Source organism: Daldinia loculata (genome assembly GCF_022478755.1).
Source record: "Daldinia loculata strain CBS 113971 unplaced genomic scaffold F4817scaffold_97, whole genome shotgun sequence".
NCBI classification, from domain to species: Eukaryota; Fungi; Ascomycota; class Sordariomycetes; order Xylariales; family Hypoxylaceae; genus Daldinia; species Daldinia loculata.
The window spans coordinates 20528-45306 of record NW_026054951.1 but is presented as its reverse complement, the minus strand read 5'-3'; the positions used below and the strand labels follow the sequence as shown (position 1 = coordinate 45306).

Genomic DNA, 24779 nt, shown 5'->3' with positions numbered 1-24779 from the left:
TACCCCTGTCCGTGCTTACGTCATGGCAGCAGCCGCCAGTGGCACCACCACCACATTAACCACCACGGAAGGTATCGTGACGGTGGGGCTCCGAGCTTTAATTCAAATAAACATTTCGCTCATCTGAACCTGAAGAGTGAAAAAAAAAACCTCAAAATCAGCTACCGAATTAATTAATTGAAAGAAAACCAGCACTCTTATTCTTTGTCTAGAGTGAGTTTTCACAATTTCTCCTCAGCCCTTATCTCACCCAAGGTTTCATGAGTCCATTGTTACCGCGGGCTGTCGCAAGTGCATCTACCCGAGTCCATCTCGCCAATCCACGTGCGGTATTTAGAGGCTATCCCGCTCCCATATCCAACGCCGTGTTCGCCTCTCTTAGCCAGAATACGCAACACCGAGGGAATTGCCATTTATCGCTCATCCGCCCAGCAGCGATCTTCTCACCAGTTACTTCGAAAACAAAACGAAATCAAAGAACAATAGCGTCGGCAGCAATGTCTACCAATCTCATCGAGTCCGCTAAGCGGGCCGCGTGCCGGCAGGCCGTAGCCAATCATTTCAGCCCGGACTTTACCTACGTCGGCATCGGTAGTGGTAGCACGGTGGCGTACGTGGTGGAAGCTATCGCGGAGCTGGGGCCGTCCGTAACCGGCAAGATGAAGTTCGTGCCGACGGGATCGGGCTCGACAGCGCTGATCCACAACGCGGGGCTCTCGGTGCTGCAGGTGCCGGACCTACTGCTAGAAGTAGACTTCAACCCCGGATCCGCAGACCACCAACCCATCGACATCTACTTCGACGGCGCAGACGAGGTCGACGCCGAGCTCAACTGCATCAAGGGCGGCGGTGCCTGTCACTTCCAGGAAAAGCTTGTTTCTCGCCTGTCCAAGTCTTTCATCTGCGTCGCCGACAGCCGCAAGAAGGTCGACCGTCTCCTGACTAACTGGACTTACGTCCCCGTTGAAGTATCCCCCATGGCCAGCGAGTACGTGCGTCGCGAGCTATTACGTCTGGGCAGCACCGATCCCAAGATTCGGACCTCGGGCCCCACCTCCATCCGCACAATCACGGATAACCACAACCACATCATCGACGCGCCGTTCCCGACGCTACTGCTGAATAGCGAGGCTGACAAGTTGGACCCTGCCAAGGGACTCTGGACGCCGGATGCTTTGCTGGCGCGGATTAAGAAGATCTTCGGTGTTCTCGAGGTGGGCATTTTCTCTGGGCTGAACGGTCCGCAGGTAGCGCAGCTGGGCACGGATATAGAAGGAGTGAAGCCTGTGAAGGTATACTTCGGCACGTCGGACGGCAATGTAGAGACGTTAGGTTAAATACGACGTTCAGGTTAGGAGACCGGATATTCCGGAGCTGCTACAAAATTTGGGCTACGTCCTGTTGTCGCTTATACGAAGATAAAAGCTAGTCAGGATGGCTTATAGACGTTTAAAACTGTCGAAAAAAAAATCTACTGTGGCACAAGTATATAAAGCATAGAGCTTGCTTCAGACCATTTTAACGGCGCTTGAATTGAAATATTGAAACCTGAAAAAGGTGATTACATATACTAAACGTCATACCGGTAATGGTTCTGCTAATCTTCTTCTCGTTACTTTGCTTCGTAGGATGATTCGTATTATACAACATCTCTTGTTGATTCATTCGCTATGCACGGAAATATCCTGCTTGTCCCTGTCTTTTCCCTTGCAAGGCCGACGCTTCTCCTCTGCTACGAGCACGTTACTAGCACGCGCACCCTTCTTGCTGAGAGGTTTGTGGGTTTGTCTTTACATCGATCACTGTAATTCGTCAGCCTAATAATTCCTCTCCGGGTTTATATACCATAAGTGTGACTTACTCTGTGATGAAGCCTGTGCCGCAGCATCCGTCCCCTCCATACCGGGAAGAGCCTGTGCTATCCTCCTGAACAGATTCTTTACGTTGTGACCGAGCTTCGCACTCGTCTCGACAAACATCAGGTTGTTCTTCTTGGCTTCCTCTTCACCTTGCGCCGTGGTGACTTCTCGCTTGTCATTCAAATCCGTCTTGTTCCCTACGAGCACGATGATCACATCGTTGCCTCGTTCCGCGCGTACGTCATCGATCCATTTCTTAGTATTTTGGAACGACTTCGCATCTGCCCATCCATATTAGTCTCCCTGCAGTCCAACTTGTGAATTAGGGAAGCTTCGGTGCATACTGGAAATATCGTAGACAACTACCGCAACGCTCGAATCTCGGATGTATGAGGGAATCAGACTCCTGAATCGCTCTTGACCTGCTGTATCCCATAATTGTAGTCGCACCGTTCGGTCCTCAAGGTACATTGTCTAACCCTTGCTCGTTAGCCGGCCTAGATTATGTCTTCCGCGGCTCTTATGCTTGAAGGTCCTAGCCTACCTTAGACAGAAAGTCGATACCGATCGTAGCTTGGTACATATTATCGAAGGAGTCGTACATGAACCGCGTTATCAAGGATGTTTTCCCGACTAAGCCGACAAGCTATTAGCTACTACCCAAAAGCGCAATCGATTATATAGAAGGCTATCGCTAGCTCGTGACGTTTTAGAGAGTAGACTGCGTACCGCTTTGTTCGCCGAGAAACACCAACCTAGTAAACGTCAGTGATGAGGCTTAGACTATATGGGCCGATGTGCAATAATACTTGAATTTCTTCAACGGGTTGTTGTAACCACCTGCTCCTCCAGTCTGTGCCATGTTCGCGTCGAATTTCTGTTTGTCGTTATGTTATTTGTTGGCGGTGGTGGTCAATAGTTGTCGGAAAAGAGTCGACCCAATTTATCAGTTGAGAGTCGTGGAGCTACAAGATGCTACGGACAAGAAAACCGTAAGTTAGAAGTCGGGTCGGTAGGAACTCAAGGATGCTCTCCTTTAAGACTGAAAAAGAGAGAAAGGTGAATTAATTATCTCTGCGGGATTATTTACTGTATATTGTTGCGCTGTAAAAAGCGGTCGGAAGGAAATCGATTTATTTATTGAAGAGTTGTTCTTTCCCACCTCGCATACAAAAGGAGGCGGTCCCTTTTTCCCATATACGAAAAATGCGCTTGGGCTCTGCAGCCTTAACAGATTGGTGGATTGGACTTAGGACTGGGGTCTGAATATGGGGCTGCGTTAATACATGTAGCTGTTGCTGGCAATCGATAGCATGCCCCATTGCTTAAAAGAGGAATGGCCGACACTCCGACCACAGTAAAGACTCGAGTTAATTGGTCTTGCTTTGACTTTACGTAATCACGATATGTGGAGCAGATCGACCTAACCTTACTATGTACGAAGTACGGATTAGAAACATGCCAATTCTCTTATCTTATCATATCAACCAAACATCAACTAAATCTCGACCCTGCATCTGTAAAAATTTCTAGTTTCAATAGCCCCACCAACGCTACCTACGGAGTCTAGGAATTCCGCTTCTGAAGCCCTCAGTAATACAATTCCTAGGTATTCATAATATTTTTCAGATTTACCAGTGCCTTAGATCGCAGACATGCCGGTCATACAACCATTGAAGGGGTCGACCGAGGCCCCTGCAACTTACAAGCAGCCCTCGAGGAAAGGCAAGAAGGCGTGGAGGAAGAATGTTGATGTTACGGAGGTTGAGAAAGGTCTTGAGGAGTTGAACGAGGAAATCATCAAAGGGTTCGCAAATTTTCTCTCGTTTAATTACTTCTCCAAACTGACCTCGTGATAACATAGTGGTGTCATTGCTGAGCGACCCTCCGAAGAGCTCTTCGTTCTCGATACAGTAGGCGATGCCTCGTTACCAAAGAAATTCCCAAAGCATACTTCAAAGCCTCTTAAGGCCGACGAGATTATTGCCGCACGCTCGGTTATTCCCGCTGTTTCATTGCGGAAGCGCCCAGGAGATAAGACTACAGACGGTATTATTCCATCCAAGAGACCGCGGAGAGAATATGTCACGCAGAAAGAGCTTTCTCGGTTGCGCAAAGTTGCAGATGGTTTTCACGAGTCCACGGTAGAAGTCGCGGATGCTTCCTTCGACCCATGGGCAGTAGAAGCCAAACCCGAAACACCAACAGATATACAAGACAACAGAAACGATAAGAAAAAGGCGCCTAAATCCCTCTCCAAGAAACCGATCTCGCTACTAGCGAGTGGAAAGACACCCAAGGCCGTACCGAAGCCTACTGGTGGATACAGCTACAACCCGGACTTTGCTGACTACGAAGCTCGCTATAAGGAAGAATCCAATAAAGCTGTCGAAGCGGAGCGCAAGCGCTTAGAAGCCGAAGAGGCGGCTCGTCTTAAAGCGGAAGCTGCCGCTAGGTCAGCCGCAGAGGCGGAGGCCGCAGAAGCCCGAGCGGAATTATCTGAGTGGGACGAGGACTCGGAATGGGAAGGATTCCAGAGCGGTGGCGAGGAGCTTAAGGTCAGCGCCAAACGACCGGGTCGCAAAAACCCAGCACAACGGAACAGAATTCAAAGGCGAAAGGAAGAAGAGCGCCGACTCAAGCACGAAGCTAAGACCAAGGTCCGGAAAGCGCAGCTAGAAGAAATCAAACGAATCGCAAAGGAGGTTGCCGAGCGTGAGCACGAACAAAACTTGGCACTTGCAAACCTTGAACAGAGCGACAGCAGCGCTGATGACAATGATGAGGAGCTCCGGCGCCGTCAACTTGGCCGGCTAAAGCTTCCAGAGAAAGATCTTGAATTGGTCCTACCAGATGAATTAGAAGATTCCCTGCGCCGCCTGAGACCCGAAGGCAACTTATTGAAGGACCGCTACCGGAGCTTACTCCTAAGAGGAAAGGTAGAGGCTCGAAGGAGAATACCGTTTAGGAAGCAGGCGAAGACTAAGCTCACAGAAAAGTGGGCTTATAAGGACTTTAGCATTTAGAGCCAGCTATGTATTTGTATACGATAGCTTATGAATACGAACAGTCCCTAGTGGTTTAATAAAGGACAAATACTGTCGGCGTTGCTCGGTGCTCTTCAACGGAGATGCGGTGTTTTCGGCCCTATATGAATGTGAATATGCATTAGGAACGGAACGAGTTAGGTGAGTTCGGTATTAGCCAATAATACTATAACGTTCCGATGCACGATTTTTCTCGGAATGAACCCCTATCTTGTAGAACATTCGACAGGACCTAGAATTTTATACATTACGACAGGTCTATTGAAGATAAAAAAGAAGAAGAAAAAGAATAATAGCAGTTCTTCACTTTGGCCTTTTTAGGTAAAAGTCGCATCATAAGTGGTAAGGAAGAGCCGGGATGAAGCTTTGGTAATGTTCGCTAATGCAATGCGGGTCCAGCCAAAGCTTGAAATTCCACGCTTATTTCCAGCATTGGTGACGGCGATCGGAGTTCCACTCCAGCGGATATGACGCACTACATACACAATTATTCTATGTAACACAAGCAGAGGGACAAGTCGAAGCAGGAAAGCGCCGAAAAAAGGCGAAAGGGCCATTCCTTCATCCAGGGAGGTCGAATTTATTCAATTAAGCTCAACCTTTTTTTTTTTTTAATAACCACGAGCGCTAATTTATTATTTATTAATTCTTCTAACTCGACATGTCGTTTCCTTTCATATAGTTTCTTCTTTTTCTATACCCCGAACTGGCGAGAAGAAGCTACGAAGATGCCATCACAGCTAGGAGTTGCCAGGGCTCTCGCTTTACGCGTTGGTCGCCAGAGCTCTCCTAGCTACAGACTCACATCGTCACCTCTACTAAGACAAATAAGACCTACTCATGTCTGCCAATTCAGTATTCTATCCCGACCGAATTCTCCGAAACGAAATGACCCCTCCAAAGCCGTTCAATGGCTGTTCCCGTCACGGCGCATTGTGCGTGGAATTTCAGGGAAACCCCTCCCACAAAGACGATCCGTGATCCTCAACTTCGCATATCGTACGGCTGCGATCCTTGGTACGGGAATTGGGTTTTTGGGAGCGTTACTTGCCGGCTTTTTCATATACGACTCGACAACCTACAAAGAGTCGTCAGTTACCTTCGGCGATTGTCGTGTGTCTGAGGCGGCCCTATCCCCGCGTCGAGGAGGACCTAAAAACCTCCCCGTCGTAGAAGCGCTTCTCGACGACGACGAAAATGAAGAAGCAAGAAAGAGAAAGACTAAACCTCACCTTGTGATTTTAGGGAGTGGCTGGGGAAGCGTTGCGTTGCTGAAGCAGCTTAATCCCGATGATTATCATGTTACGGTTATCAGCCCTAAAAACTACTTTTTATTTACTCCTATGTTACCATCCGCGACCGTCGGTACCCTGGAAATGCGCAGCTTAGTTGAGCCTATTCGCGGGATCCTTACTAGAATCGGAGGGCACTACCTCCGAGCCTCAGCCGAGGACGTTGAGTTTTCACACAAATTAGTCGAGGTTTCTCAGATAGACTCTAGGGGAGAGGAGGTCAGGTTCTACGTACCGTACGACAAGCTGGTCATCGCAGTCGGATCCGTAACAAACTCCCACGGGGTCAAGGGACTTGAGAACTGCTTTTTCCTTAAAGACATTAACGACGCCCGCATGATCCGGAACCAAGTAATGAAGAACTTAGAACTTGCTTGCCTTCCAACAACAGCCGACGATGAGCGCAGGAGATTATTATCATTCGTGGTTAGCGGCGGCGGACCTACAGGTGTCGAATTTGCTGCTGAGCTCTTCGATCTGTTGAACGAGGACTTGACTAGGAAATTTCCTCGACTCTTGCGCAATGAAATCTCGGTCCACTTAATACAGAGCCGAGGCCATATTCTTAATACTTACGATGAGGCACTATCTAAATATGCCGAAGATCGATTCGCTCGCGACCAGGTCGAGGTTCTCGTTAATTCCAGGGTCAAAGAGGTACAGAAGGATAAGATCATATTTACACAGAAGAATGATGACGGCGCAATTATTACTAAGGAACTTCCGATGGGATTCTGTCTGTGGTCGACTGGCGTCTCTCAATCCGAATTATGCCAGCGGATTGCGGCGAAATTAGGGCCCGTACAAAGCAACCTCCATGCTCTCGAAACAGATAGCCACCTGAGACTCAACGGCACTCCTCTAGGCGATGTTTACGCCATTGGTGACTGCTCGACCGTCCAGAATAATATTGCTAACAACGTCATCACCTTCCTACGCGGACACGCTTTCAAGCAGGGCAAAGACCCCGAGACCGTGGAGCTACACTTTAGTGACTGGCGCGACGTGGCATCTGATGTCAAGCGGCGGTTCCCGCAAGCAGCGTCGCACCTGAAGCGATTGGACAAGTTATTTTTTCAGTTCGACAAGGACCAATCAGGGACTCTAGACTTTGGGGAGCTGAGGGAACTATTAAAACAGATTGACAGCAAGCTAACGTCGTTGCCGGCGACGGCGCAGCGCGCCAACCAGCAGGGTATCTATTTGGCGAACAAGTTCAACAAGTTGGCGCACGCTGCGCCTGGCCTACGTGCCAATGATATCATCAATGGTGACCTTGACGAGACTTGCTACAAGGCCTTCGAATATCACCATCTCGGCAGCTTAGCCTACGTCGGTAACAGCGCCGTGTTCGACCTTGGAGGTGGCTGGGGCGTCACTGGTGGCTTGTGGGCCGTATACGCCTGGCGTAGTGTATATTTCGCACAGAGCGTTGGCATGAGGACGAGAATGCTGATGGCTATGGACTGGGCGAAGCGCGGCCTATTTGGACGAGGTAAGGAATTACTTTACCCACATCCCTCTGACTCATAATCAAGGGTTTATACTAACGTGACGATAGATCTCATGAGCTTCTAAGTGAACCGAAAAGAAAGAGGGGATATATGACCTTGGAGTTTAGATTGGGGTGATACGGTCTCAATAAAGAGCTGTGCCCTTTGAGAAATCTTTGTGAAGGATAATTTAGATTTAGATCTATTACCTTATTGGGCGTTGGATTGAAATGGTGTTACGGGCAGTTCGTGTCTTCATCACGAAGTGACGTAGCTTAGAAGTTAGACCCCAGAGGAACTAGAGTTGCTTAGTGTTAATAAAGATGAGATATACTAAGATTAATTAATCACCCCTGAGCAAAAACTTGACATTGAGCTCCTTTTTGACCCGAAATCCGTATATGTCGAAGGGCATGTAGGTAAAGGGGTGGTAAGATAGCTAGAATGAGATAATAGCTATGTAAACACAGGTGTCTTGGTCACCCTGGGTGGCGCGTACAAGGCGCGTCGCGTAGGTACGTCCGTCGGCGGCGCGCTCGGCGTGGTAGAAGACTCTATTCCTGGCTTTGACGGTGACCGGTTTGATGAATGAAGAGTGAGATGAGTACGTGTGGAAACTGGGAGGTACTGTTGCGCTGGCTGCGGATATCGCTTGGGCGAGGAGTAGGCCGCCGAATACAGCCCTTCCGGAAGGTTGGGAAGTAGTGGCCTGATTACCAGGTATTATTTTAAAGGCTTTTGGGGTGGCGTTGAATAGACTGGCATTAGCTTAGATATAAAGGGATATAGGATGGATTAATTACTGTTTACATTCTTTATATACCTAAAGTATGTTTAGTTATATTAAGCGAGATTTTTTGTTACTTAATTTTGTATATGTTAGATATATATAACCATATAACATTTTATGAATTATTATCTGGCGATATTATTCTTGACGAGGCGTGGATTAGATAATGAAAGAAAAGCAAAAAAATAAATACTAACTTAGGTACTCATACAGTTTCCGGAACTGTACAAGTACATCAAACCAGCTTACGTTACTTTGTCATCTATTTAAAGCTTTCTGTCGTTAAGTGAGGCTCTTATGTAGATTTTAACCAATCAAATTGAGAACCTAACTTTGATCTACCGTGTTTCGCTTGCACATAAGGACATACATAGGAGCTACATAGGAGGTACATAGGTATCTTGTAGAGTACATGTAACTCATTGGAGGCACATTATAGAAATAGTGAATTAAAATCACTCTCAACTCCATCATATCATATAACTAATTCAAGTTACTTGAAAGCTTATAATTTTCAACCAGGGCTAAATCGCATACCTAATCCAACGCCAATCAGGACTTCATCCTAATGACAGGTCCGATGCCGCCTTACGCGCTCTTCGTGCTCGTCGATGACATTGATGCTGATGTAAGTGAGACGCCTTATCTCTATAAGGTACCTAAGATCTTTTATTAACCTGCATGTAGTATCTCAACGATGCGCTCACCCGAGCTTATAAACGAAATTTTGAAGCTGCATGGGAACAGTACTGTTGAAATGAGTGGTCGAGGGACTACATCTTTTAGGTACAGTACATGGTATCTTGGCATGGAATGTATATATAAGAAGGACCTCCCTCCTCACTCATACAGTTGGTAGATGAAGTTAATATACAACCATAGCTCATATACCGTATCTTTCAGCAAGTACCTTGTCATAGGTGGTTATGAGAATGCACCTAAGAAGCTTGAAAACGCATATCCCGAGGGCACCAAGGCGCCAATACATGCTGATTTCCGGTCTCTGTTTATCGGAAATACGCCAGAGGAATGTGCATTATCGTTGCAAAATGCGCCCGAAGTTGTGGCACTCAATCGCGAGTACTTCTTGTTCGTTGATCAATTCTCGAAGGAAGAGGACACGATACAGATCTGTCGTGTCGAACAAAACATAGGAACTAAGAGGCTTCATGTAGAATATTTTCCAAAGCCAACAGGTGATTCTACCGTACGGATAGCAACATCGTCAGGGCTTAAGTTTGACGAGGCTTTACAGAGATATCAGCGCAACCGGATAAGGGATGGGAGGCCAGATCGGTCTAAAGGGGTGCCATACGGGCAGGCCTAATCTACAAATAGTTTTTAACAATACTTGGCTTGGAAATATTTTGTGTTATAGATAGTTAATAAAAGTTAAACTCAGTCCTACTCTTAAGGCTAAAAGCCAGCATGTTGCTGTACGAATAGTTACGAAGAGGTAAATATCTGTAATCTTTACAGTTTACAAGAGACAATTTTCTTATTTTTGACACAATTTAATGCTATACGTAAAATATTTATTAAAGTTACACCTAAAGCTAATTGAATATTTAAAGAAGAGTATCAATGCCGTGTTAATAGTAATATCGTGAAGTAGTATAGACCCACTCCGGTTAGAGTAGCAAAAGGAGTACCCACATGTGTCCGCAAACGATAAAAAGTAAGGGAAAAAATTCATTTTTTCTCGCTCTGCGAGAAAAACAATATCACGAATATAATATAACTACCTCTTTCACTTATATGAAATATGATAAGACTCAAAAATCTATATGCACATTGCGGAACAGGATTAAAAAAATAGAAAAAGTAATGCATCAGCCGCGAATCGAACGCGGGGCCCATCGATGGCAACGATGGATTTTACCACTAAACCACTGATGCTTGTTCCATGACTTTTGCTGAACCAGATCCCATTATAACCCATCATTTCTTCATTACGAACCATCACGAGTATATTCCGTTCAGTTTTCAATAGTAAATATAGATATCACACGACAACTAGGTAAATTCGATTTAGGAGGGGTCATTCATGTAGCTATCAAATTCAAGCACATGCATCCGGCCTCCTATAATGGACTACCATCTAAACCGAAGCTGGACATTATGAAGTATGAAGTATGTAATAGACATTACACAGGTGAAGTAATCATTTCATTTGTCACTAGAGAAATATTGTATTATATATAGGATCTATCTTCTCTCAGTAACTCGCAAGAAGGAGGACATTTGCGAAAATATTGTATATGTATAACTAATCCCTTTTCAACCATTATCTTAACCGGTTTAACAGTCCAAGGAAACTTGTCAACCGATATTTAAAATATCAGTTAGAACTAAGTACGATCGTAATTCTTTTAGGTTGTTCCAGCCAGCATGAGGCTGGATCACGTCGCCTACTATCCTGGGGCCTTTCTAATATTTCGATATCCCCTTATTACCCACCACAATTCAAATCAAAATATTTCCTGATAGGAACACTCACCATGGATGAGTGAGGAGGAAATAGTTTGAAAGTGTTCTTAGTTGAATCGTGTGAATAGATTGGTACTCCTAATATCTTTCGTCCCACAATTTTGAACTAGTAATGCCGAACAAATCTATGCTTTTGTATATAGATGATATCAGTAGTCACGCCAAACTCGCCGTATAGCCAAGCCAAGCTTTAGAATGACGAATGGCGAAAGGCAGAGCTTAGATGACGAAAGTTTAAGTACGAAATTATATATTCACATTAATCAGCAATCTATCAAAAAAATTCATAATCACTGTCAGACTAAGCTAAGATGATGTTACTTTGAATGATTATATCTCTGCCATATGGGTATAGTCATGTCAGATATTGGACCGCAATGACAGTACCCGCCAAGCTTTTAGTGCGGCTAGGATAGGAGATATTTACCTATGTTTTGTAATCAGATATCCACCAAATACCCTCCGGCTAATTTGGCCGGCGGTGATAGAACGAAGTAAGCCTCAATATCGTCCGCCCGACGATAAGCAGCAACCTAGGGATATAGATTTGTAATTTATGAATTAGAAATCAAGATCATGGCATCCAAACCTCATGATATAAAAGCCATGGGCCGACTGATATCTATGGAAAAGTTACTACATACCATCGCGGTTGACTAGTTCTGGGAATATTGCATAATACACCATGAATCCATTCCGAGCATTTCTGTTAAGCTTGACGATACCTGCAGCCATAGCGGCTCAGGTGCCATCCGTCCTGGCCCCTTTCAACTCGAGCCATTCTGTTGTTGTCGGAGAAAACACCTATCACTATCTGCGAGCTCGGCCCTCCGGCGAACCTAAGGGGAGTGTTCTTCTCCTGCATGGATTTCCGGATCTTCCATACGGATGGAAATATCAAGTGCCGCTATTTACCTCGCTCGGGTATCAGGTCATCGTTCCCGAGATGTTGGGGTACGGACAGACGTCTTCGCCGAGCGAGTTAGACGCGTTCTCCTTCGAGCACATGTCTGATGATCTAGCGGCGTTACTAGACCAAATCGTTCCTGATGAGCAGGTAATCCTCGGCGGCCACGACTGGGGTGCTGGCTGTAAGTGATAAGATATTTTCTCCTTTTTGTCCTATTTCGACTCCCGAATAAAAAATGCTGACTCGATTTGAAAGTGCTATGGCGGTTCGCCATACATTACCCTCAACTCTTCAAGGGGATCTTCGCCTTAACATATCCTTACTTTCCCCCGGTGACCGAATACGTCGACTTGGCCGACCAAATTAAGGATGGGAAGTTCCCGACCTTCAAATATCAGCTACAACTACGGGATCCCTCGCTTGACCGACATTTTCAGAGCGAAGAGGAGATCCGACAGTTTCTAATAGCGACACATGGGGGCCTAACCCCTGACGGCAAGTCTGGTTTCAGCCCTGAGGGTATTGCACTCGAAAATCTACCTTATCTGCAACCCGGCGCTCTCCTTAACGGTACAAATCTTGATTTCTATGTCTCGGAGTACCAGATCAAGGGTGTCAGGGGTCCTCTGAGCTGGTACCGCACAGCTAAAATCAATTTTGAGGATGAACTGCCAATCGCACAAGCCGGCGGCCATAGATTCACCATGCCAACCCTTTTCGTCCAGGCACTCAAAGATGCTGTGCTCGTTCCAGCCCTATCCGAAGGCATGGAAAAGTACTTCGACAAGTTGACGAGGGCAGAGGTAGACACTGATCATTGGGCCATGCTCGAAGACCCAACCGCGGTGAACAAGGTCATCCAATCCTGGATTGAGACGTTTGAGTAGGGGACAATTAGTCTGGTTATTTTAAAGAATGGAAGGAAGTAATTTGTACTCAAGCGAAAACCGAAGTTGTAGTTAGTAAATTGGTCTCAGGTTCAACTTCTGACCTTGGAATTTGTTCCAGTAATCTTCATGTCGTTCGTTATTAATTCATAAGAGGGACCTTTTCCCTCGATCATTCATGATGAATCTCTTGTTTAAAATCACGTTCCACCGTGATTCCAGTATGTCCAATCATGATCAATTCAGTTGAATTGCCTCTAGTCGCCGTGACTTTCGACGTAGCATAATTAGTAAGGGTGCTATTATCAAGCCGAGCCCAGTCGTGGTATGATGAAGACGGTAGCGCTCCAAGGTCATGGCTGCGATACCGCGAGCTCTTTATTGTTGAACGAATCTGCTGGACACCTCGGACTAAGGGCTTGTAGACCAGGGGCAAGTTCGCGCACAAGATACTACCGCAAGGTTCCCATGCAGACAGGATTCCTAAGGGAACCTCACTCCCTAATATGAACCAACATTAGTGAGATAGGAATACATGATGAGTGTGGAATCTTACATGTGACATCTTTAGATCTCACTGAGATAATAAACGACAGACGAGCAGCGCTAATAGCACACGTCCCCAACCCCATGGAGAACAGGAAGCAAAGGCCTATCTTCTTTTCCATACTAGCTTGTAAACCAAGAATGATGGGTATTGGCATGGTAAATATCCACATATCAAATATCAGGTTTATGATATTAGTGGAATATGTGAAAGCCAACTTATCCACGCAGGTTGCCGTTGCAGCAGCAGCAGTATTCCACCAACCTTGAACAGGTTGACATCCTAGTCCCAGTATGATTTCCATTACTATGAGCCATATGACAACGCAAATGGCGGTGGCAATAACTAAAATGCGAAATTTGGCGGCGGCGAAGATGCGGTAGTATAGAGCTAGCACCGACAGCTTTGTGCTGGCAATGGCAAAGTCGTAGAAATGGCTGAAAATATAGTCGCCCTATTGACTATTAGGCCGTCCATTAGTTTTAAAGCAAGAAGATTTCCAAGCTTACCAAGAGGAAAGTTTCTATGTCTTCTGTAGGGAGAGCTTCTATGTGGCGTCCAAGACCACCAGATGCTTCAATAACACGGATCAGAATTATATTCAAGCCAAAAGTTTGGGTCCTACAAACCACAAACCAACCCCACAATACACACCGCGACTGCGGTTATCTAAGAGAAGTGTAAGAATTATTCGTGAGCTATACATATGATCGATATACATACTGTAGCCCAGATTATGAAGTAATCGTCGAAAGCTAAGCGGCGCTGTGAGGACAGCCTTGTCTTAACCCATAGCCTGAAAACCGTGCTTAAAACCTCGATAGGGATAGGGATTGAGAAAAATGCATTGACCAATGCAACTCTAGACTCAGCAAGATACTCGGGGCTATAGTTAGCTGCGATCATAGCGATTATAGTTAGATAGTAGTTGATGCTGATCTAGATACATGAACATTAACGGGTCATGAGAAAAGGAAAGATAAGAAGGCACATAAGAAATTATAATAATATTTTTGGGTCGCATCACGTCGTTACATAGATCAAGCACACAAGTTGGACCCCGATCGGGCGTCATACCGTTCCTCGCGCATCGTATTTGGAGCTGACAAGGCTAGGCGCTTACTGGCGTTCCACGGAGATCGCTAGATCTTATGCAAGTCTCACCAATCTCGTGCAATACGAATCTCAAAGCCTACCGAGACAAGTAGGATAGGGATTATAAACGCCTATCTAGAGCTGACATCTACTAAGGCGGGGTGGCATTTCTGTTTGCCCTCCGTCACCGGGTAAGCACCAAACACGTGTATCCCTTACAGCGAGCAAATACTCCGTATCGGTCGACCGGGTTGATGTCTTACAGAAGATTCCACGCCACGTTTTACTTGCCTATCTAGGAGCTCAGATTTGCAGATTGCGGGAAAAGCACGCGCGCATTTCGGAGAGGAGACGGTAGGCTGGTAGGTACCGTGAAGAGCTGCATATATTCCTCGATATAGCCTTGCGATATTTAAATATTTACTCTAGCCTGCATAACGGAAATCTATTACCAATGCAAAATTGTAAGGGCAAAGAAAGATGAAGGGTCTTACCGATGAAGCTGAGAGCTAAAAAACGCCATTTATATGACTTACGTGGAATAAGTAGCATTTATCGACAACTCGTATATGCCGCAACGAAATTGCTTATCAACTGGAAATATCTTGGCTTATACCTAACTACCCAGATAATTGTCACTTTATATGTCGAGATACGATGTTTGCTATAAATACTCTAGGGGTGGAACACGAATGATTCAAACTACGTCAAGCAACATTTCTAACAAACCAGACAGAGGGGGAAAATTCAACATCCTTTTCGTACAACCTCAAGTCAAAAAAGAAAAGTCATTTGTTTAAAGAGTTCAGACTTTTTCTTGAATGAGTAATCAGCTAAGACAGGGCTAAAATCAGCCTCCCAAAACTCTCAATGCCCTAGATATTGTGATGATGTTGTTTAAAAGGGGTCACCGAGACTTTACCGGCGCCGGAAGCTGATTATAGTTGAGTCGATTTTCCAGGGCCCAGTGCCAGGTATCGAAGAATAGTCTTTACAAAAGTCCAAACAGCCTCGCATTATTTGGTATTTATTTCCCCCTCCCCCAAAAAGGGTTTCATTACAAATGCAAAGTGAGGAGTAGGTTGTATTTAAGTGGCGTCCGATACTTCGTTGCAATCAGTGACACCCTAGTTTAGATTTATGAAATTATAATAACTATAGTAAAACAACCAGTGACAATCGCCCCTATTGCGTACTATAAACTTTATACAAGGTCTCTGACCTTAATATAAATTGTAGTATATAGCCCAAGCTGTGCCCCCTATTTACCTAAGGTGCCTAATATATATTGAACTATATAAGAAAGATTAAATGACGCAACATTTCTACATTTACTTAAATACCTATCTCTTTGTCATTAATAAGTCATTATTGTATTCAAAAAATTTTACCATCAATTATATTTTAGGTTATTTCACGACGAAACGAGTCCTAAACCTTTGATGGGGCGGAATTGGCAGAGCGTATCTTACAATACCACTTCACCATTCCCTACTGGCTGGGAACGCCCAACACCGTGTCGAATGTCTTGTCGTAATCATAGGACTCATTACGAAATTCAACTACAATTGATATTAACTCTACGACAGCCACCGAGGCGTCACGTATCATGATTTGTTTTGTGCTTAAAAATAGTCGATATTTTCAATTATAAGATGTTGCCCACACCCCGGAAGCCCCTTACCAGACTTCTATTGCTTCAGGTGCTAACCCCGAATTCCCAACCTCAACGGGGGAGCATAGACAGCGGGAAAACTCGCTCCAGACCCCCGCGACAATCTCAAACATATCAAGTCCATTGACCGAGGCCTCCACCGCGGACACTAGGTATTACCTGATGAGGCGGTAAATACCTCCGGAAACTGTGCCCCTATTCGCTCTTATACTCCGACCCCAAAGACCGGCGCACCATCTTGGAGGTATTTCATCACAATAGTAGCAAGGAGGGTCGTATCAACAACTACAGTCATATTGCAGAGTTTTAATTAGCTATTAATAATTAAAATATCAACACCAGGCTCTCGCCCCCTAGCAACCCCTATTTATATCCCACAACCCTTGCGGTATGCATCACCCCTTTCACGGAACCGGGAACCGCACATCTCCTCCCAACTTCGAATAATTGACCGTCAGAAAATGCAAGTCAGAGCCTGCCTTCACTTCCAAAGCATCCGCCGCGTATCTATATCCTCCGGCCGGGGGAATGACGAAACTCGGACTGAAAGACTGCAACTTCCACATATTCCTGTAGTTCATCTTGTATCGCACGAGCAGCTCCTCCATGCATCTGAATTCGAGATATCGTCCGTTCTGCGACCTAAATAGCGAACCCTCTGCATCGTCCAGCACCAGAGTGTAGTAGTTCCTAAACGCGGCTATGTCTTTCGGGGACATCCCGTGTGTCTCGTGTGTGCTGAAGATGAGCAACCCGAGGTCGGCGCGCGCGGTGTCGATCTCGGCTTTTAGGTTTTGCCAGACTTCCTCCTTGTCTCGCAGCTCTACCATCTTGAGGTTGTCGTCGACAAACTACGGAATGGTTTAGGTAGTTAGTAACCTAGCGCTATATGCGATAATAGGGGTATAGAGGGATGGGGAATAAATTTTTTTTATAGATTTTCGGAGTTAAATGTTTATACGAATTCGCGCGAGCACGAATGGTGTCTTGCTTGGATGAGGCTGAGTTGTGACGTGTATGTAAGAGTGTAATTACTTACTGCGCCATGGGGATACGCGGCTCGGAAGATGCGATAGATTAATTCCCTCTTGATTGGCATTTTAGGGAATCGCCATCCCTCCAGATGATTTCTATGCCACCAGTTTTCTGCTCCGCCCTGATGCATTGCCGCTGGTTTTATAGTTGATTTGCTATGCTATGATAAGAATTATTGGTATTGCCAAGGCCCGGCGTAAGATGCAGAGTTGGGAAAAAATGAAAATCTCTAGTTCATCTAGGATTTTCTAGGGAGGGTGAGCATGGTTTAAATATTCCATCTTTTAAAACGCCTACGTATCTTTAAGGCTATGCGAATGTGAGGAAGATGGCGACTCGTCATGTTACTGAGTCTGTTAGCTGAACTGAAGCATGACCGTGTACCAACACGTGGTATTAGTCCTACAAGTAACATGATTTATCATATCCATCAGCTTCTCATTTGTTTTAGTGTGTTGCAAAGTAGCTTGATTCACCTATTTATTTGAACTATTATTAGCTTCTTATGAACCTTTTGTTCTGAATGTCCCTTACATTGTTGGACCTGAGAGGTTATATGAAAATGTACCCCAATACCAAAAGCGATACGCCAACCAATAGGAAAGCTTATGCCGTTTTTTTATTCGCACGAATAAACGCTTCTTTCTAACGTCTTCTCTTCTGTCTAAATGGAGGGCTCTGTATCAGAATTAAGGTAACTTTGAGATTTTTCCATGAGTACCTAAGTAACGTACCACAGAGTATCGCCACAAGGTAGGCTTATGACAATAAGCAATTATTAAATTAATAGCTCAGGATATCTACAAATTGTCATCAAGCCTAGAGCTGAAGGCCAGGCTATCTGAAGTATTTACTGTGATACTCTCTCGGAAACGACACGCCAGAAATCGCAGCGCCTACCACGGCCGGCCTCCCAGGTGTATGAATCGGTGAGGTTGAAGGTATTCACAATGCCAGGACCGTTTCGTATGTAATAACTCAGGTAAGGAGGTACCGTAACTTTAGACACATCTCCCCCGGTAGTGTTCAAATTCATCTGCACCCGATTCTCCAGAGTGAATTCTGGCCACTCGATATTTCCATCCACACCAATCGGAACCGTTGCATTTGAGTAACTGCCAGTTGCATCTATAACAGAAATGACGGGAGTGTCATGGATGATAAAGTTCCCCAAGATCTTCTGCATCGCATGTTTGAACTCCGGGTTGGGGAATGTGGTGCCGATGGAGAAGTAAGAATTCAGATCGGCACCATGGTAAGACGGCGTAACGTAGTACTGATACTTCCACGCATGCCGAGGGCCGGCAATGAATGCCTCGGCAATCCACTGCGCCGGGCAGGCAAACGTCGTTTCGGCAGCCATGTTGAAGACAGCCTGTTGTATACCTGTGGCTATGCCGGGCTTATATAACGCAGTTGGACCGGAGAAACCAAGCGTGTCGTACGGAATGCCATCGTCACTAGGTAAGGAATCAATACTATAAACAGTATTAAGGGATGCGACGTCTTCCGGAGTGAATAAAGGGAATGTGTTCGAGACGAAGCTGTCGTATTTCTCTCTGGTATCGACATCTGGGTTCGTCAGGGGTACGCCTTCATTGGCGTTATTCTGTATTATATCAGTATGATATCCGAGACCGACAAAAAGGGTGTGCATACACCAACAAGGAGCCTTTTTCCATTCACCTTCCCCTGCGAGAGCTGCACAGATGGCCATTCTTGTATGTAATCATCATCTATAACCGGTAGAAATGCGAAGCTGCCGAAGTAGCCCTGCGTCGTAGAAACAGTGCCGCTCGCGTTCTGCAACACAGAAGTATCGACATCGATCAAGCAATCAAATATGCAGGAGTAATTGCTAAACTTGGATGAAGTCTCACTGCAACCAGCTAATTCGACAAACTTATCATAGTGCGCCATTGGAACCGTCTCATTATACCGGTACACTGGTGGAAGGTATGGGCTTGCGGCGATGATCTGGGTGCGAATCAGTAATCCAGAAACTTCACTTCTATGGTGAGATGCACACTAACATTCTTAAAGAGATTCGACTCTTTACCACCATAGGCCAAAGCATGGTGTATGATCGAGCCAGCACCTGATGACTCTCCGCCAATACTAACGCGGTTCGGATCACCACCAAACTTAGAGATATGCCCCTGAACCCATTGCAGAGCGAAGCGCTGGTCTAGAAGGCCGGCGTTGAGTTGTCCACGTGCCTTGACTTCGGCGGAAGCGAGAAATCCGAACGCTCCCAATCGATACTGGATTTCGACGGCGATAAAGCCGTTGTTATTAGTGTTTATCCAGGCACTCGGGTCGTATGTCGCTCCGAAAACAGAGTCGCCACCTCCATCTAGGCTATATAGTCAGCGAGGTGGACTGCGCCTTGCCATGAGATGAGAGGATGACAGTGAGATGCATACGTATCCAGAGTAAGACAGGTAGATTCGAGGCGTTAGGAGTTGCGTATACATTGAGATAGAGGCAATCTTCATCGCCTAGACCAGAGTCGAAGCCGTAGGCTTCAGGTACACCAAAGGCCCCCGTCTGCGGGCATAGAGGTGGCTGGTTGACCGCCGGTGTCACTTGTGTATTGTTCCAGACGGGAGGCCGAGGCGCTTGCCACCGCAACTTTCCAATAGGAGCTGCAGCATAACGAATACTCATAAAATTCAGCCTAAAATTCAATGAAACTCCAGGTATAAGTCACTTACCTCTTCCAAATATAAAGGTCGTACGTGTCGTTGTAGTAGCCCTGGTAAGTCGCGTACCCGAGATCGACCGTTGGTGCCGCCGCTGAGTCGGAGCCGGCCGCAGTTCCGGCCGCTTGGATTGCTGCGGCAAGAATCCACGAGGAAATGCTACGCGTGAGTTTCATTATTGCCACAGCTGCATGAGAAGCTGCTAGGTATTAATAGACTTATTGGTGAGATGCGATAGCTCACTTACACCAGATATGAGAGATGACGCATCGGGACAGCGTAGGGTTCCTCTGCGCTGAATTTTAATTACCTACCCTGTATTCTTCATTGTTGCTGCGTCTGGTTTCTTTCTGCTTAGACTGCCGGACTGCTAACCTCATGTAGATAAAATCAAGGGTAAGAATCCCAAACCCATGGATCGGCTCCCCTTGTATGTGCATATTTATTTGTATATGGCTCGAGCGGTTGATAATCTGAGATCCATAATTGAACAATATCGTCCTCGGACTATCCCAAGGAGGCATGTAAGACGTTACAATATGAGTCGACAATATTGACCCTTTTTTCATGAATCATACCAACAATTTAGTTTAACAAATAATCCAAACATGGTATAAAAGACTCAGGAATAATACTATACTACACAGCCTAAGGCGCTTGGTTGAAATCATAGCTGTTTCCAAAGCCCCTATTCAGGTACGTCCTAAGCGCTTCCTCCCTACTTATCCAATCCACCGGGACCTCCAACCCCAAGCGACCCTCACTCTCCAGCTTTTCCAGCACAGGCTTGATGTCCTCGGAGAACTGCAGACGCATGGGATTCCTATACCACGGCGCGAAATGGATCATGGCAAGCATGACGCGGACATCGCGCGCCAGATTCGGCATGCCCGCATGCCAGAGTCGCAGGTCTCGTATCACGACGCTGCCTTTCTGAATGACGGGCTGGGATGGCGGACATACCTCTTTGCGCTCGGCTAGAAGGCTGTCCCGTATGCGACCGCTGGCTCTCTCGCCGTGCGCGCCCTCTTGCCCGTCTACGTTTGCGTCGTGCTTGTGGGTTCCGAGCCAGATCTCGGTCGAGCCGTTCTCCGGTGTCATGGTGACGAGGGGAACGTTGACGACTAGCGCGAATGGGTGGTCTGGGTGTTGGAAGTCTGCGTCGGAGTGCACTGGTTGACGTGCTGGGGTTCCTCCCGGCATGGCTGAGTTGGCCGAGCAGAAAGTCCACTTGGGACGGGGGCCGAGCACTGCGGTTGTGATCTGAGTTGCGATGGGATCTGGACGTTATTAGTTTTACGGATATATATGATGAACGGTACATCATGAGAGACACTTACTTGTGAAGATAGTAGGGTTAAAATACTCGGCTACGGGAGGGGCGTCTTGTTGTACATTCCCAGTATTATAATTGAAGGGACCATCTTCACCTCGGTCTTGTAGAACTCGCGCATCCTCCACCATCTTCTTGTTTAAGTGGTCTAGGGCTTCGTGAGAGATTACATCCTCAACAACAACAAGGCCATCTCTGTGCATAGCACCAACCGCCTTCTCCAAATTTCGAGCATCTAGAAACCCCTTCTGAGCTTCTAAGTGAGATGGCTTCACTACTATAGGTATATGTCGTAGGCGTCTAGGCTGAGCAAGAGATGCGAAAGCACGACGTCCGCCAAATGAGACGAGTCGGCTGCGGAGAAGCAGTGCCATTGTAACTTTAACAGGAACGTCTGTTCTGTAATTATCTGTATCTACTAATTCGTTATTTTATATTCGAGCAATCCTCTTAAGTAGAACTGTAGTCTCCAAATGCAGCGGACCAAAGTGAGGTCGGATATGTGTGGCGGAGATGCCATTTTGGGAAGTGCCGGTGCCCATCCCCACGAAGCTATCTGATAACTTACGACTAACCTCGGGAATATTAACAATTCTGTGGAATAGAATGAAATGACACCGGCTTTGCATCTATCTACTTGTCTCTATTGGACATTTTCGATAAAATAGGGGTCCTTGAGCACTATCCTATATACTGTCTGCATTCATGCTAAGAATTTGTAAGACGGGATATCATATAGTTAGATGATTACTTGCTACTATTATTGTTATCAGAAGAATACGCTCGCTTTCGCAACCACGGCCGAACATGCATCTAATACCAGGTGGGGAAGAGGATGTTGTCTCGTATAATCCTTCATAACCGACGACTGACAAATTCAAAGGTGGGATCCCCGCAGAATATCGTATAGGGGACATTCAGATTGGATGACTGATTATTGATGCATAATGAATTCGCCGATCTCTAATGCCACTCTAGAATATAAGACAGTATCCGAGAGAGATATGCAACCCCTTATATGCGACGAGTACAATATGAATGAGACTTATGATCTGACACTCACAGCGATTGAGGTGTCCTCGAGTTCCGTCGAGGTTCATGTATTAAGGCTTACGCGTACATGTCTCAGCAGCGGAAGTATCTCTTCTCAACCCACCTATCTTGAAAATCGGCGACCATGTTACCGATGACAACGGTGATTTCTGGGAACACCTTCGTCAGACGATAGACACCTACGTAGCCGGCCGAGTATGTTGCACAGACGATACGATCTTGCGGGACTCCGTGGTCTACGAGGACTTGGACAGCCATCAGCGCAGAACCTCCGCTAGACATCTGGGCATCTAAAAGTAACACGGTGTCATGCGTGTTAATGTCCTTCGGAAGTTTCAGGTAATGAAGTTCGGGTTCTCCAGTACGAACGTTGGACTGAATGAGGAGGCGTCCTGTACGGCCATCTGGAATCACTCTCCTCAACCCGGCCTCAAAGGCAGCGCCTCCACGAAGGACGATGACTGCGCTGACTTCGCCTTTAGGAGTCAGTCCATTATATAGCCTACCGGAGGGAGTTTCGACGGCCAATTCTTTGAAGTGAGCATTGTTCAGGGCCCTATGACTGTGAGTAAACAGCAACGGTAAAACGTAAGTAGTACACGTACTCTTCGATGAGTAGGCACGAAAACCTATCGAAATAAAATATAAAGTCCTCGCTCGATGTGTCAATATCCTGAACTATGGTATTCATGGCTTTGAGTTGAGGAGTTTCCTTAAGAACGATGACTCGGTCGGAAAGAGGCTCGCTTTCAAACCCGGCCTCTAGGCTTCTTAGAGCAGCTCGATGACGCGTTGACTTTTCCAGTAGTTTTCTTTCGATATACTGGGTGACCATAGCTACGCTGATGAGTGCATGCCTTTCGTGGGGAAAGGACTACGACTTACCCATCGCAACTCGATTCTCTATTCCACGTGGCACGATTATGTCTGGAATAGAGGAATCAGTCAGGATGACGGGCTAGATGGCGAATAATAAATAACACAGATATTCTACTATATGACCACTTACCAGCATGGTTCCTCTGTGGCAGGACATACTAAGGGGAATGTTAGATATGCTTCACGGCAAGATCTAGATGACTTACCTTTTCATAATTCGGTTTTACAAAGCTAAACCACTGCTTAATACAGCCTTCTACCGTACGACCTCGGTCTTTAACATCTCGTAGGACTATAATAATTAGACCATGTGTGTTCGATTCTAATCCTGCAGGATATACTTACTTCTCCTCGAGAGACACGTGTCTGCATCTGCCTCACAATAGACCTACTAGTAGGTTAGAGTCGTATCCCGGATTACATTTAGCCATAGGGGGTACGTACTCTCATGTCCATGAGGTCCATCACCCTCTGATCATATAAGGCAAAGATCCCCTCTAGAACAAGCACATGGGGAGAGTATATGGTAGTTGTCTCTTTTAGACGTTGATGCTTCTCAAAGGAGTATATTGGTATCTCGGTACGTTTACTGAATAGAGGCATATTAGTGCATATGTTTACAAAAGCACTACTGCAAAACTACAACATACTCACCCTGCTTTGAGGTCCTGGAGAGTCTGAACTAAGGCATCAAAATCTATCGCCTACAAAACTTGTATTAATACGATGGTAATAGGGCTCTGGGTACCAAGATCTAACCTCTGGAGAGTCGAAATCATATTCGTTGAGGAAGGCTTTCTTAGAAGCTTCGGGGCCCAACGGCTTATAGTAGGAGTCCTATGATTCGTGAGATAGGAAGTTACCTCCTTTCTCCGATTATGCTTACCATTGACAAGATGACAACCCATGGCAGATTCAGTGTATTGACAATGGCGTGCGATAAAGTCGACTTCCCAGACCCGGAACTGCCCGCAATGCCAATGATGCTCAAATCGGCCCATGGAGGACTGTAGTGGACTCTCTTAGCGATTGTGTCAGAGTTGTTGTCAGCCACGATGGCCGGCGACCCAATGCCGGTATTCATGACTATCTGCTCAAGCTAAATATCATATATAAAAAGACATGAAGTAGGTGAAGCTCTTATACAGCCTAAGAGAGTGATATGGAGTCTAAAAGCTCAAGAAGTGAAGCGACTGATGTCGCGTGCCCACTGGTGTCAGGTGTGCTCTGGGCAGATGACAGGGTTATAGATAAGTGAATAAGACGGGGTGAATACAAAAGTGCTTCGCCAGATGAATTAACAGGTAGCTGGGTATTTCGAAATGTATTAATAGAGCTTAGAAAAGCTCTCGGCGAGAAGAAGCGAACGAAATCGAAAATACATTTATAAAAACAATAAGAAAAAAAGGAGGATCTTCGTAAAACCAACCATGACTAGGAAGAAACTGTGTGGGTTGTGGACTGTTCGAATTTAGTAGGTCATTTTGGAGCTTGGGGCCGTGTTGATGACAAGACGAAAGCCACAAAACTGCCACAAGTCACTATGTATCTATGTACCTATGTAGACATGAAACGGCGGGACCTGCATTTGACCAGGGCTTTATATGTAAGCCACAGGTCGGGACCCGTCGGCCGATATTGCAGCCACAGTTCCAACCTTTCTCATTCTCTGCACGTGGATTTTCTGTC

The 24779-nt window shown here is 45.9% G+C and overlaps 11 protein-coding genes and 1 non-coding gene across 12 annotated transcripts; 5 read left to right on the top strand and 7 right to left on the bottom strand.

Moving 5' to 3' along the window:
- The first annotated feature begins 18 nt into the window (after nucleotides 1-18).
- F4817DRAFT_309476 (ribose 5-phosphate isomerase) lies at nucleotides 19-1577 on the top strand. The gene has a single exon (XM_049299903.1). It carries the CDS (start codon nucleotides 261-263, stop codon nucleotides 1335-1337), a length of 1077 nt encoding a protein of 358 aa, XP_049153896.1. The 5' UTR covers nucleotides 19-260; the 3' UTR covers nucleotides 1338-1577.
- On the bottom strand, nucleotides 1565-3172 carry F4817DRAFT_353681 (ras family-domain-containing protein). The gene is made up of 6 exons (XM_049305412.1): nucleotides 2669-3172; nucleotides 2589-2614; nucleotides 2404-2492; nucleotides 2204-2333; nucleotides 1862-2140; nucleotides 1565-1802 (listed from the first exon to the last, which is right to left on the bottom strand). The coding sequence occupies exons 1-6, from the start codon at nucleotides 2719-2721 to the stop codon at nucleotides 1747-1749; spliced, it is 633 nt and encodes a 210-aa protein (XP_049153895.1). The 5' UTR covers nucleotides 2722-3172; the 3' UTR covers nucleotides 1565-1746.
- A 63-nt stretch (nucleotides 3173-3235) lies between these two features.
- On the top strand, nucleotides 3236-5160 carry F4817DRAFT_353678 (P60-like protein). Its single transcript, XM_049305411.1, has 2 exons — nucleotides 3236-3666; nucleotides 3724-5160. Exons 1-2 carry the CDS (start codon nucleotides 3515-3517, stop codon nucleotides 4883-4885), a joined length of 1314 nt encoding a protein of 437 aa, XP_049153894.1. The 5' UTR covers nucleotides 3236-3514; the 3' UTR covers nucleotides 4886-5160.
- A 1-nt stretch (nucleotide 5161) lies between these two features.
- F4817DRAFT_353675 (FAD/NAD(P)-binding domain-containing protein) lies at nucleotides 5162-8056 on the top strand. Its single transcript, XM_049305410.1, has 3 exons — nucleotides 5162-5248; nucleotides 5306-7693; nucleotides 7760-8056. Exons 2-3 carry the CDS (start codon nucleotides 5635-5637, stop codon nucleotides 7774-7776), a joined length of 2076 nt encoding a protein of 691 aa, XP_049153893.1. The 5' UTR covers nucleotides 5162-5248; nucleotides 5306-5634; the 3' UTR covers nucleotides 7777-8056.
- A 993-nt stretch (nucleotides 8057-9049) lies between these two features.
- On the top strand, nucleotides 9050-9808 carry F4817DRAFT_369643 (uncharacterized protein; the record flags this gene model as incomplete). Its single annotated transcript, XM_049307378.1, has 3 exons — nucleotides 9050-9109; nucleotides 9169-9227; nucleotides 9385-9808. The coding sequence occupies 3 exons, from the start codon at nucleotides 9050-9052 to the stop codon at nucleotides 9806-9808; spliced, it is 543 nt and encodes a 180-aa protein (XP_049153892.1).
- Nucleotides 9809-10309: 501 nt separating this feature from the next.
- On the bottom strand, nucleotides 10310-10380 carry F4817DRAFT_t153. Its single transcript has one exon. It is a non-coding gene; the product is annotated as a tRNA-Gly (tRNA).
- A 786-nt stretch (nucleotides 10381-11166) lies between these two features.
- Nucleotides 11167-12795, top strand: F4817DRAFT_369641 (alpha/beta-hydrolase; the record flags this gene model as incomplete). The annotated part of the gene is made up of 3 exons (XM_049307377.1): nucleotides 11167-11209; nucleotides 11709-12062; nucleotides 12137-12795. 3 exons carry the CDS (start codon nucleotides 11167-11169, stop codon nucleotides 12766-12768), a joined length of 1029 nt encoding a protein of 342 aa, XP_049153891.1. The 3' UTR covers nucleotides 12769-12795.
- F4817DRAFT_309416 (uncharacterized protein) lies at nucleotides 12796-14294 on the bottom strand. The gene is made up of 5 exons (XM_049299902.1): nucleotides 14039-14294; nucleotides 13945-13984; nucleotides 13825-13889; nucleotides 13325-13769; nucleotides 12796-13269 (listed from the first exon to the last, which is right to left on the bottom strand). The coding sequence occupies exons 1-5, from the start codon at nucleotides 14219-14221 to the stop codon at nucleotides 12941-12943; spliced, it is 1062 nt and encodes a 353-aa protein (XP_049153890.1). The 5' UTR covers nucleotides 14222-14294; the 3' UTR covers nucleotides 12796-12940.
- Nucleotides 14295-16371: 2077 nt separating this feature from the next.
- On the bottom strand, nucleotides 16372-17799 carry F4817DRAFT_309398 (uncharacterized protein). Its single transcript, XM_049299901.1, has 5 exons — nucleotides 17655-17799; nucleotides 17527-17596; nucleotides 17418-17467; nucleotides 17125-17280; nucleotides 16372-16936 (listed from the first exon to the last, which is right to left on the bottom strand). The coding sequence occupies exons 4-5, from the start codon at nucleotides 17248-17250 to the stop codon at nucleotides 16490-16492; spliced, it is 573 nt and encodes a 190-aa protein (XP_049153889.1). The 5' UTR covers nucleotides 17251-17280; nucleotides 17418-17467; nucleotides 17527-17596; nucleotides 17655-17799; the 3' UTR covers nucleotides 16372-16489.
- A 171-nt stretch (nucleotides 17800-17970) lies between these two features.
- F4817DRAFT_321075 (putative carboxylesterase) lies at nucleotides 17971-20001 on the bottom strand (the record flags this gene model as incomplete). The annotated part of the gene is made up of 5 exons (XM_049301249.1): nucleotides 17971-18729; nucleotides 18780-19097; nucleotides 19154-19476; nucleotides 19547-19785; nucleotides 19838-20001. The coding sequence occupies 5 exons, from the start codon at nucleotides 19999-20001 to the stop codon at nucleotides 17971-17973; spliced, it is 1803 nt and encodes a 600-aa protein (XP_049153888.1).
- Nucleotides 20002-20350: 349 nt separating this feature from the next.
- F4817DRAFT_353668 (uncharacterized protein) lies at nucleotides 20351-21647 on the bottom strand. The gene is made up of 2 exons (XM_049305409.1): nucleotides 21166-21647; nucleotides 20351-21105 (listed from the first exon to the last, which is right to left on the bottom strand). The coding sequence occupies exons 1-2, from the start codon at nucleotides 21530-21532 to the stop codon at nucleotides 20474-20476; spliced, it is 999 nt and encodes a 332-aa protein (XP_049153887.1). The 5' UTR covers nucleotides 21533-21647; the 3' UTR covers nucleotides 20351-20473.
- Nucleotides 21648-21878: 231 nt separating this feature from the next.
- Nucleotides 21879-24552, bottom strand: F4817DRAFT_353665 (uridine kinase). Its single transcript, XM_049305408.1, has 11 exons — nucleotides 23977-24552; nucleotides 23850-23927; nucleotides 23745-23794; nucleotides 23535-23679; nucleotides 23436-23478; nucleotides 23297-23382; nucleotides 23221-23248; nucleotides 23097-23138; nucleotides 22817-23048; nucleotides 22222-22767; nucleotides 21879-22121 (listed from the first exon to the last, which is right to left on the bottom strand). The coding sequence occupies exons 1-10, from the start codon at nucleotides 24172-24174 to the stop codon at nucleotides 22284-22286; spliced, it is 1386 nt and encodes a 461-aa protein (XP_049153886.1). The 5' UTR covers nucleotides 24175-24552; the 3' UTR covers nucleotides 21879-22121; nucleotides 22222-22283.
- Nucleotides 24553-24779: the final 227 nt, after the last annotated feature.